At 36.1% G+C, this 12,030-nt stretch overlaps 2 protein-coding genes across 4 annotated transcripts; one reads left to right on the forward strand and one right to left on the reverse strand.

Annotated features, from left to right (window-relative positions):
- The first annotated feature begins 1,233 nt into the window (after window positions 1-1,233).
- On the forward strand, window positions 1,234-6,113 carry LOC110639438 (probable inactive receptor-like protein kinase At3g56050). 3 transcript variants are annotated; one of them, XM_021790390.2, is made up of 10 exons: window positions 1,234-1,429; window positions 1,547-1,700; window positions 1,813-1,951; window positions 2,828-2,899; window positions 2,972-3,115; window positions 3,210-3,335; window positions 3,904-4,508; window positions 4,653-4,843; window positions 4,921-5,053; window positions 5,188-6,113. In XM_021790390.2, exons 2-10 carry the CDS (start codon window positions 1,589-1,591, stop codon window positions 5,784-5,786), a joined length of 2,121 nt encoding a protein of 706 aa, XP_021646082.2. In that variant the 5' UTR covers window positions 1,234-1,429; window positions 1,547-1,588; the 3' UTR covers window positions 5,787-6,113. The 3 variants fall into 3 exon arrangements, with proteins under 3 accessions (XP_021646082.2, XP_021646091.2, XP_021646074.2); XM_021790399.2 differs by having other exon boundaries at window positions 1,550-1,700; XM_021790382.2 differs by having other exon boundaries at window positions 1,566-1,700.
- Window positions 6,114-6,207: 94 nt separating this feature from the next.
- LOC110639433 (ethylene-overproduction protein 1) lies at window positions 6,208-11,782 on the reverse strand. Its single transcript, XM_021790370.2, has 4 exons — window positions 9,360-11,782; window positions 8,569-8,860; window positions 8,176-8,485; window positions 6,208-6,989 (listed from the first exon to the last, which is right to left on the reverse strand). The coding sequence occupies exons 1-4, from the start codon at window positions 11,276-11,278 to the stop codon at window positions 6,763-6,765; spliced, it is 2,748 nt and encodes a 915-aa protein (XP_021646062.2). The 5' UTR covers window positions 11,279-11,782; the 3' UTR covers window positions 6,208-6,762.
- Between the last annotated feature and the right edge of the window lie 248 nt (window positions 11,783-12,030).

The following is a 12,030-nucleotide window of genomic DNA, read 5'->3' on the forward strand; positions in this document are numbered from 1 at the left end:
ACCAAAAATGATACTATTTATAACTCGGAGGTTCAGGGTATTACAATCCCCACTAAGGCCAAAGATTTTAAACTATATTCTACAATCATGACAATGAACAACAAATTAAGAACATGATATTGTGTAAGAGAGATAAGAAACATAAGCAATTTTCATGCTTTTTAAGACGGGTAATTATGAAGATTGAAAGAGGCTTAACACTTGTGGGTGTTTGGTATAAGGTTAATAAAGAATAATTGTTACTCGTATAACTTTTAACCTGTTAAACTCGGTTAATTTTTCACATTATTAATATTTATATCTTTTTGAGAGGTTAAATATTAACATTGGGATGTAGGTTAATAATTACTTACTTTAAATGTTAACACTTATAAAAATAACATTTAATCCTTAATTTTTTAATTTTCTACCAAGCACATCCTTACGAAGACATTTTTCACATATTCTAACCTACGAAAATGAATACCTATGCAAAACTTTGATGCCACAAACTGTAAGGCTTCAGATTCAATGACAATTTTTGTCAAACAAAACAATCCACAACCCCTTGCTACAATTTCAATTAATTACCTCCCAAATCTATTTGATTCCAAGATGTATTTCCAACTCACCTTAAAAAAAAGCACTTTCAATCTCCCTTTCTTCACATTACTAGAGATAATTATCTTATAGGATTTTAGGCTTAATTTGAGCTAGGGCACAAACTGCTTCTGTTTCAACTCACCATAGAAAATTTCACTTTAATTATTTTTATTTTTATTTTTATTTGGGACCTACTTTTCAATTTAAAGTAATTTTTAAATCCACATAAAACACGCCATCCATATATATAAAATTATATAGTATTTGTTTGTTATAAATCAAATTGCAAGTCCTTAATTATAAATCACACAAACTATAGGATACTTTTTAAAGATTTTTATTAGATTGTTTATCTGATTTAAATTATTTCTAAGAAAAAAAAAACAATTTACATGCTTTCAAATTCAAATGCTTCACATCAAAAATAAATATAATTTAATTTTGAAAAAAAAAACTGAAATGTTTAATAATGACAAAACTTAGATAATAAATAATATATTCTTCAATAATATATTCAAGAAAAAAAATATTATTACATTAATAAGAAAAGAGTTTGTAAAAATAATAAAAAAATGAACACAAAAAGTCACGTGACTATCATGTGTCGTTCCATAGGACGGCGCTGTGTAACTATAAATTTAGTGAACGGGCGCGACAGAGTCAATCTGCGCGCAACCAACCAAACAAAATCCAACGTTATTGAATCGCCGCAGGCTGACTCCATTCTATTCCGAAACGTTTTTTTTTCGATCAGCTAAAGTCTAAAGCAGCCGTATTTGGGCTTTGAACCGGAAAGGTTTCGGGTTTTCCTTTCCAGCTTCCGATATTGGAAATTAAATAATCACCGGTACTCACGCGCTTTCTTCTCTTCTTCTCTAGATTAGCTTGCAGTTACTCATACAATTCCTCTCTCTATATTATCTTCTTCTTTTCTTCTCTGTATGTTCCTTTTTTATATCTCAAGAAGTTGACATTAACAACAGAGGAATAGTTTTGAACAAGTATAATGGATGGACGGTGGAGATTGAGCCGGTTCAAACTCTGGGCGGCGTTGTTAATGGCGGTGCTGTTACTGTTTCATCAAAATGTCATTTTTTGCTGGTCTCTCAACGCAGAAGGTAATCAGAAGCTGTGCATATCCGTGCACTTAGTTTACATTCACCAGAACTGAGAGGAAGATTGTGGGTAGCTGTTCTATCTGTGATTATTTATTTTTATTATTATGTGTAGGTTTGGCACTGTTGAGATTTCGGGAGGGAGTGAAGAGAGACCCATTTGGTGCCTTATCGAATTGGAATGAAGAAGATGGAGATATTGATCCATGTTTGTGGTTTGGGGTTGAATGCTCTGATGGAAAAGTAGTAATCTTGTGAGTGTTCTTTTATTGGGATTGTTTGTCTTCTTGTTTTGTTTTTGCATGTTTGATTTTGTTTCTCAAGAAGAAAAAAATTTGAACAAGTTTTGAAGCAATGCATCTAAGAATTTTTTAGTACCGTTCTTTTGTTCTTTAATCAATCTAATGATTTGATTTCTCTTGTTTTAATGCTATTTGGGTTGTTGAAGAAATAGTAACTAAAATTGAAGTGGAGTACATAGTGGTTGTTCATATTATACTGTTTTAAATCATTATTTAGTTCTTCTAATTTAAAAGCTTCAGTTCTCTAACATGGGTGTCTTTTGGATATCCACTTAGTTGAATCAAGAATCCAATTTCTTCAGAGAAGATCAATTCTAATACAGATTTTGCCCTCTCTTTCTCTCTTTTGAATGACAAGTTCTCAATGTCTTAGCGAGTTAGAGTGTGCACAAAGGAATCCCTCTCTAAAGAATTTACTGTAGGCCTTAATTACAAGTCAAATTTTAATTTTTAGCCAAGGATCCATATTTGAATAGGAAGATCCGAGTTAAATACTAGTGCTAACCACCGCACTAATTTCTGTGGACAGTCTGTATGATCAGATTAGGTTAGATGTCTCCTATTTAATGCTGCATGTGCGATGTTCATACGGTGGAAAATTCAAAATAATTTGGGCTAAATGGTAAAATTCTTGCGTTTTTTCCTTTCTTTTTTGGGTTTGATCATGTCAATTATATTGTCCTTGTCACTGTTTCTTCATTTAATTCTTTTACCCTTCCTGTGGACTATATTCCTCATTCTGATTATGTGGTTTATCATTTAACATGTATCAGAGTGTTGGTTTGTTTTGTTATGTTTTGCCTGAAATCAGAACTATTCAACTTGTAGGCATTTGAAAGATCTGTGTCTTGAAGGAACACTGGCACCTGAACTTGGGAAGCTGGCTTACTTAAAATCTATGTAAGCAAAGAGGATTTTGTTTTGGAAGAACTTTTTCATCCAGGTGATTTATCTCATGCATTTTCTTAGCAGTATTTTACGCAACAATTCATTCTCTGGAAATATCCCTAAGGAGATTGGAGAATTGAAGGATCTGGAGCTATTGGACTTGGGATATAATAACTTCAGTGGACCATTTCCATCTGAATTTGCCAATAATCTGTCACTGACTACCCTGTGAGATTTTTCTTTTCCTCCCTGGACCTCTGAATCTTTTTCCTTTTAAAACATGGATGTCTTTTCTAAGTCATCTTCTGATTTGTATTTCCAGATTACTTGATAACAACAAGTTCATTAGCAGCATTTCCCATGAATTATATGAACTTAAGATGATTTCTGAAATTCAGGCAGATGAAAACCGGCAAAGAGTTTCGTGTAGCAGCGGAGACTTAACCTGGTAAGCAAAGTGCTATTATTATTAGATTCTTCTTATTAGTTAGCCTAGTTAATCTTTTTTCAGCCACTTTATAGATGCAATTTGAGGAGGAGAGAGAGGAGGAAGTGAAGTTGGCTGGGTGTTCATATGATGTAGGCCAGTGAAAAGTACACTTAAAGCACTATCATGAGAATGAACAAAGATAAATATGGTCATATAATCAGTTTAAAATAATGCTTTGCTTATCATTCCCTGAAGAGTAAACTTTACTTTCTGTGCAATTTTAGTTTACACTTGGTTTTATCTCTCATCTGCAAACCTTAAAAGAGGACCGCAAATTTGCAAATGCAAACAGAGGTCGCATTGCAAACGTGAAAGAGGTGGAATTGACAAACATAGAGAAACTTCTTACATCTTCTGTTGAACTTTCAATGCTGTCAACTATTTTTGTTTCTGAATCAATCCTGTGTTTCAGTTATTTCAACAGGATGAAAGGCTTTCCAGTCTGAATCTTAAACTGATTTCTATAAGATCATTTGAAATGTTGTTATATAGATCAATTTTATGACCATAGTTTTACCTTTGTCAGGAACTTGGCTCACCAAGGAGACATAGCTCACAGGAAGCTGTTGCGGGTGGTTGATGCAGCAAATCCACCCAAAGCCAACAATCATAAAGTACATCATAGTAGTTCTGCACCATCACCTTCTCTGTCTCTATTGCCACCATCATTTCCACCATCAGAATCTCCATCATCATTCTCACCCTCTGATCCAACATTATTGTCACCATCATCATTTTCCCCCTCACATCCTTCACAATCTCCATCATTTGCTCCATCAGAATCCCCTTCAAGTATCCTCTTGCCTCCTTCACCCTCACCCACAGAATCACCATCATCAATAGAATCTGCAACTAAAGTTTCACCTGCTCCTGCACATCCATCAGTTGTAGTGTTTGCACCATCAGAATACCATGGGATTCCAGTGACCCCTTCTTCAAGTCCAAGTCAAGGAGTAGATAATGATTTCAACTCAAACCATGAAATAATTATAATTGCCGGTATTGCTGGGGGTTCTTTGTTGCTTTTGATTTCAGCTGCCGGTGCCATCTTCTTCAGAAGCAATAAGGTGGTCACTGTCAGACCTTGGGCCACAGGGTTAAGCGGCCAGCTGCAAAAAGCTTTTGTAACAGGTCATTCTTGTGCTCATTGAAAAACACACCCACACATGTCCGTCATTTATTACATCCTTGAGAATAATACACTTCGTCATCCTGTTCTTCCCTGTTTTAAGTATACATTTTTGCCTATGCTTATTTTTTTATTGTAGCTTTCAGGTGTCCCAAAACTGAAGCGATCAGAACTTGAAGCTGCTTGTGAAGATTTCAGCAATATAATTGGCTACTTTTTGAATGGCACAGTGTATAAGGGGACTTTATCAAGTGGAGTTGAAATAGCTGTGACATCTACCACGGTCATATCCCTTAAAGATTGGTCAAAAAATTTACAAGCACAATTCAGAAAGAAGGTATTTCAAATTGAAATTCCCTGAACTTTTACATGTTCAATTGAAGTCTCTAAATGCCCCTTTTTTTCATGCTTCAGATCGACACATTATCAAAAATGAACCACAAAAATTTTGTCAACCTCATTGGATATTGTGAAGAAGATGAGCCTTTCACAAGAATGATGGTTTTTGAGTATGCTCCAAATGGAACTCTTTTCGAACATCTGCACAGTGAGTATCTTATTTTCCAATCCTGAATTTAATGGATATTTCTTAAAAATTAGTTGAAAAAAAAAATCCATTGATTATAAGTATTGAAATATTTAAATTCTAGTGATGACATTAAAATTCTTGTTTTGTTGCAGTAAAAGAAGCTGAACACTTGGACTGGGGGATGAGATTGCGAATAGCAATGGGTGTGGCATATTGCCTTGAGTACATGCACCAACTAACACCACCCATAGTCCATGAAAACCTGCAATCGTCCTCGATATATCTGACCGACGATTATGCTGCCAAAATATCAAATTTCAGTTACTGGAATGATGTAACAAGTATAAAAATGGAATCAGCATCCACTGAGCTTATGGAACTGCCGTCAATATATCCAGCAAGCAATGTTTTCAGTTTTGGGCTAATTTTGTATGAGATGATGACCGGTAGGATGTTATATACAATGGACAAAGGCTCTCTTGCAGGCTGGACATCAGAGTTACTAAGAGGGCAGCAAAGCTTAGAGGGAATGGTAGATCCAACTCTAAAATATTTCCGAGAAGATGAACTTGAGAAATTGCTTTCAGTGATAAAAAGCTGTATCCACCATGATGCCAAACAGAGACCAACGATGTGCGAGGTTGTGGCCAAGTTAAAGGAGATCATATCAATGGGACCTGATGAAGCAACTCCCAAATTATCTCCTCTTTGGTGGGCAGAACTTGAAATTTTGTCCACAGAAGGAAGTTGAGGTGGAATTTTAGCCTGAAGTATGAATTTAAGGATTCTTTTCATGCTCTTTTAACTATTTTTCCCCCTGATCCTGTTTCAGTAGCAGTGGTTTCTGAGGTAGATAATGCCTGTATCTGATGTGTGCAGAGAAAATGATATGTCTATAGCTGAAAAAGGGTGACCACTTGTTTCTAATTTCTTCTTCTTTCGCCTTATTAAAGCTGGTTGTGTACATTTGAATACAATAAATTCAGGCTTGTCCAATACTAAAAAATGATCAAAACAATAATGTTCGAAGTCAAATACTGTTTTAATATTAAAACACCTACCTTCCTTTCTTTAGTTATATCAGGAATGATCGTCCTTTACAGTTATTGAGCAGGAGTGCCTTCTACCACAAGACAAGCTAAGCACAGGAAAAAGTTATAAGGAAAGCAAGAGAAAATGGAAGTAGAGAGCTTATGTCCATTATCCGGAGAAACTACATGGAATTTCTTGTCTAAATCCTACTGCAGATTGCAGTATAAAAGCATGATGCGATGAGGGACATTCAGATCTCTTCCTGACTATGTTCATGTACAAGATGAGCTGATGATAATAATAAAAGAGGAAAAAAACTGTTTCTAGTGAGAAACAAGTGGTGAAATGTATACTGTTCAAGTGAACAAGTTACCAAAGAAATGAACTTTTAGACCTTAATCTGATGCTGCTATACACCATTAACTTCCACTGAAATTGTCGAAGGGCTGGCAGTATTCCTTCTAACCAATCAATTTCACAAAGCCATATATACTTGCGACATCAATGCATCTCCTTAATGCATTATACCCCACGTGGTAATCTTGTTGATGGATGATCTTTTGGACCATATGTTTTCCAAATTATAATATTCATAAAATCAGCATGGAGTGTTGGAACTCATGACTTTTACCCTCAAGAACTAATAGAGAAGTACACAGAAATTATCACCGACATTGTAGAATTGTTCAAAAGTTTCACTGATGAGCAGCGCGGTTCTGTGTTTTATTGTACAGATCAAGTGTATCAATGTGATTGGGGTCCAGGCAGAGAGCTGCCTCACAATCCTGAAGTGTTGAAGGGAGGTCCCCTATTGACTCATAAAATGCTGCTCGAAGATGAAGCATTTGCAACTCAGGTTTAAAAGCTATTGCCTTCGTAAGCTCTTCTAGTGCTTCAGTTTCCTTTTGGTCATCCATTAGCACTGAAGAAAAAAAGGAGATTACAAGTGTTAGTAGAAGTTCTGGATTTCATAGATTATTACGCATGTTTGAGGGAGGAAACTAGAATGAAGCCATTTAATTCAGACATAAATAATTGTGTAAAATTATCTCTCAATGACTGGAATTGATTTAGAAAACTTAGATAGGAACAAAGTATAACTCTTCTACCCTGCTGAAGAATCTGCCTTTTCTAAATCAGAGTCACTCTACCATAATATTGTAGCAAACTCCTATTCTCATCTCCTTCTCTACTAGTATCCAATTACAGAAGATATAATATATTTCAACTTCATTTCTCTGTTTAACGAACTTTGGTTGTGATGTCCATATGCTTATATGCGTTAGCATCCAAGCACATTCACATTTAAAGGATTTTTTAGTCATCTAGGGGTATATAGAAATGATAAGCCAACAGCTGCTGGGATCAGTTTCCCCAAATGCTGTTTGATTTCTTGTATGGGAGGCATGTTCCAAATACCAATTGTTAAATTTGCAGACCTTTCTCATTAGGAACTAGCAATGCACACTTGAGAAGAAAAACAAGAAATGTGTTGCTTAGATTAGGGGGAAAAAAAAGTCTTTCTCTGCATAAATATTTGACACTAGAGATGAAGAGTAACTCAATTTGCAAGTTTAGGCATAAGTAGTCACATTCACTTCAGAAGCAAATATAGAAAAAGAAACCATCTTAAAAGAGAGAAGGGAACGGATGAAGTTGTTCTTATCCATCTTTTGAACCGGAAAATTATCTAATGTATGTGAGATTCCAACGGCTAGATAAAGCAATGTTTTGCCAGACTACCTAAGGCACTCAGAGTGCACCTGGACTAGTTAAGTAGAAACATATATTATTTCATCATTGGTAACCAGAAATCTTGCGGATAAATGGCCATGAAGCTAGAGATGATTGACCAAATAAAAGTGGATCATAATATGAAATCTATAGGCCTAGTTAGCTTTCCCGAGTACCTGAGCAATTTAATCTAGTTAAGCAGGAAATATGAACTCCTCAAATGCATAAAAAGTTCAATATTCATATTCAAAACTCTGTTTCCTCATATTAGCAGAAAGTATGCATGCTTCATAGGGTGCACAGAATAATCAAATATGATGTGCCCTGCACATGAGAGAGAGAGAGAGAGAGAGAGAGGGGCTTGTCATATTTACCAGCTGCCCTGTACCTATACGGGTATGTTCGTAGTGGATCGAGCTGTGTTGCCCTATTAAGGTCATTCTTTGCCATGTCACGGTCACAGTATTCTGACCGTTTCTCATATGCTGATGCATTATTATGTGCCTTCTCTATTAGCTTGGTCATCTCATCAAATGCAGCTTTCCTTTGACTTTTCAAATGATAAACACGTGCCAACCCTTGATGAGCTCTTGTATGCTTAATTTTAAGGGCATTCATGTAGCAATCTGCAGCCTGATCCAGCTTACCACAATCCACAAAAATACTTCCTAAATTATTCAATGCCTGCCAAATATCAATGTGCACAATCAAAAGATTAGATCAAGGCATCTATTGCAGTGTTATAGAGATCCTAGTACTGCTCTTACTTGTCCTTTCCTAAGACCATCTGAAGGGCATCGAAGAGCTTCCTCCAATAGTTGGATGACATAAGATGATGTTTCAGGATCCAGATTTGTATCAGCTAATATGTATGCTTTAAGAAAGAATGCTTCAAATGACCTCTGGATCAAAATGGATTTCTCAGCCCTGAAGAGAGCTTCTTCACGATGGCCGGTGTCATATAAAATCCATCCTTCATAAACCAGTCTTTCATGCTCAGAACTACAATGATTAGTAGCCAACCGCAAACAGCGCATTGCTGCCTTCTGACAATTTAACCTATTACAGTAAAGATATCTGATGTATGTCATGTTACTGAACACAAGAAGGTCAATACTGGCCAAAAGGCAGAACTCATTATATTGTATGAACTGGCAGAATCATTGGTCATTCCAAATAGAACAACAATGTGCTACCAAAATGCGAAATTAGCATAGGTGGTGCCCATTATTTTAAACTTCATCACCATAGAAAGAAAGCATCTAAGGAAACCAGAAAAGGCACATACAAATATCGGATTTAGAATATTATATTAAGACATAATTTAAATGCAAGAAATTGTATAATTTTATCAGTTAACATGTGCAAAAGGATTATGGCTTCATGTTAGATATATCTTACATGAAAGAATAAAATTAAAGAAAAAAAATGCAGATTCTTGAAGAATTCAGATGTCAATTTAAATATATGAAGAATGTAAGATGATATGAGCTAATGAGCAGTCCAACTAGATGGTGAATGCTACCTAAATGATAAAGCTGCATGTTACAAAACTTACCTTAGAAGAAGTAAAGACTGCCGAAACCATAATAGGCTCTTCCCAGGATCATTTACCAGCATTTGATTTATGACAGCCAGAGAGGCAATATCATCAACACATGACCATTGTTCATAAAGTTGCATCCAACAGTCAGCCAGGCTCCACTGCTGAATCCGATGGCTTAGAAGTTCAACCAAGTGATCACTGCTCACCCTCCCATGAAACATCATATAATTAGGTTCCAAAGTTAATAATGCTCGAACATCTCTCAAGGCACTTTCATAATCTTCAAGTGCAATGTAGAACCAAGCCCGCAATTCAAGGCAGTCCGGTGAAAGCTTGAATGCAATGATTTTACCAATCTCCAAGATAGCTTGCTTAATATGTTTCTTTTCCACCTTCATGACAGCTCTGTATTTATAGGGAAATGAGAGGGTTGGATCCAGTTCAGTGGCAGTATTGAGATCAATAATTTTCTCTCTTCCAACACCATATAAAGATCTCTCTTGGTACATCCAACCAACTGGCTTATACTCAAAAATTATAGAATTTATCAACCTAAATGCTGAATACTGTTGCCCTTGCTTGTACTTAGCCCTTGCAATACCAGCTACTGAATAAACATGACCTGCCTGAACTGCTGCCTCAAAACAAAACTGGGCATCCTTGTATTCTTTTCTCTCAAGAAGAACACAACCCAGTTTATGCATGGCAAGCGCTTTTTGCCACTTTTCAGTCGCAAATTCTTGCAATCTGTCCAACAACATTACAGTTGTGTTTGATGCCATATTCTCTTCTATAGCAACTTGGCTCAGGAAATAATACAGAAAGAACGAACCACGCCCAAGCATGCTCCATCTCTCCCCAGCCTCAGGACTACAGAAAATTTTCAGCACTTTACGATTATACAAGGAACTAGGAAGCTCTCTCAACAACACCAGCAAGCAAGCAGCCACAAGAAGGTTTGCCCTTTCTTCCAAACCATAATCAATAAGAATCAATACATCCTCAATTCCACATACTAATGAAGCCAAATGAGCATCACAAGCAGACTTCATCTCCTCACAGCAAAACCTATTTGCAAAAGAGAGCAACTCCAAAACAATCCCAGCACTAAACAAATCAACTCTCCTAGTCCTACTATACACTTCAACAGCTCTCATTCCCCCCACAGATATTCCGTTCATTGAAAAATCAATTTTATCCCTTCTTGACTCTGCAAAGCTACCATATAGCATTGCCTTTAGTGGACTAGAAAGAGCAGCAATTTTGTATCTAAAACAATGAATCAACTCATCATTAATACAAAACGAAACATCATCGTTGTCATAATCATCATCCAAACTGGGGCAATCATTTCCTATCAAGGTTTGTGTACTAACCACCTCAGAACAACCTTGATTACATAGGCAATGAATAGAAACTGAATTAGGATCATACCCGGAAACTAAAGCAGCAATGGGACATTCAAGAACATTGCCATTACAATCCATCGATGAAACGCCAATAAATTCATCTTCTCTCCTATCAAATCTTAACCAAGCAGAAAGCACAACCTTGGAGTGCACGTCAGTAGCATATTGCCTTGCAGCAAAGAGGCACCTTCTAAGCAGCTTAGAATCACCCAAGCAACGCAAGAGGGTATACTGCTCAATAAATAATAATGATTTATCAGTTGGCAAGCAGGTGTCTAGGCGACGATAGAGGTCAGCCAAAGATTCCACATGGTATATGGGTTTTAAGTCGGGGTCTAGCTGGGGTTCAAGAATTTCAGTTGTAGGGAGTCCATAAGGAAGCAGCGCTTGAGAAGACACTGAAACAGAGCTGGTGAAATTGGATTTTGGAAGTTTGGCTCTCATACCAGAGTTGTTATCTGAGGGGCTTAAGGCGTGGACTTGGGTGCTCTTAAATCTATCAAAGAATTTAAAGCCACGCATTTTCTTTTTCCTCTTTTCTCTTTGAAGATGAATATATATAGCAACGAAATTATATTCAAAAAAACCTTACTTCAAAGAAAAAAGTCTTATATGTAAATGTGGAGATCAAAACAAAGAGGGAAAGAACTATACCTCCCAAGTCCCACCTTGCCTGCAAAGTGCAAAGAGCTTACTGAGAAAAGGGAGCTTGAACTTGGTGTTTGGCTATCAAGAAAAAGATAGAAAATAAAGGAAGTCTTTTTCTTTGCATTACTCTTACTCTCTTCATGGAATAGATTCAGATTCTTGAGAGAGTTTGAGCCACTCTTTTTATCTCTCTCATTCTTTAAGAAGATATGCATAGAGTAACACTACGAGTAGGTAGGCTTATCGCACAGTTTGGAGGTTTTGGTGACCGGAAAGTTTTGGTTGATTTGGTGGCTCACTCACTCTCCTGAGGTGGTTTCAGTTCACTACCCTCCACAATGCCACACAACCCCCACCATTTTTCCCACGTCAGATGCTCATTTTTCCGCTATCCGAAGGACTGATGGTTTATTTGGCAATGACATCATAATTTTAACGGTGGAGCGTAAAATATATTAATTAGAGTTATTAAAATTTTATTTAAAATTATGGTTTAAAATATTAAAAATTGAACAAAAATTACTTTTAACTGTTAATTTGAAAAAAATTATTTTATTCTTTTTAAGAAATAAAATTTAAAAATTAAAATTAAATTTAATATATTTTAATTATAGAAAATTTAAAAA

The sequence above is a fragment of the Hevea brasiliensis genome, chromosome 12 (assembly GCF_030052815.1).
Source record: "Hevea brasiliensis isolate MT/VB/25A 57/8 chromosome 12, ASM3005281v1, whole genome shotgun sequence".
Taxonomy (NCBI): domain Eukaryota; kingdom Viridiplantae; phylum Streptophyta; class Magnoliopsida; order Malpighiales; family Euphorbiaceae; genus Hevea; species Hevea brasiliensis.

Bases quoted from the DNA above. Each gene is read 5' to 3' on its own strand.
- LOC110639433 (XM_021790370.2), bottom strand. From the start codon at position 11,278: ATGCGTGGCTTTAAATTCTTTGATAGATTTAAGAGCACCCAAGTCCAC. The intron at 8,861-9,359 runs GTAAGTTTTGTA...TTACTGTAATAG, and splicing joins CAGTCTTTACTTCTTCTAAG to GTTAAATTGTCAGAAGGCAG. The intron at 8,486-8,568 runs GTAAGAGCAGTA...GATATTTGGCAG, and splicing joins ATGGTCTTAGGAAAGGACAA to GCATTGAATAATTTAGGAAG.
- LOC110639438 (XM_021790390.2), top strand. From the start codon at position 1,589: ATGGATGGACGGTGGAGATTGAGCCGGTTCAAACTCTGGGCGGCGTTG. The intron at 1,701-1,812 runs GTAATCAGAAGC...TATTATGTGTAG, and splicing joins CTGGTCTCTCAACGCAGAAG to GTTTGGCACTGTTGAGATTT. The intron at 5,054-5,187 runs GTGAGTATCTTA...GTTTTGTTGCAG, and splicing joins TCTTTTCGAACATCTGCACA to TAAAAGAAGCTGAACACTTG.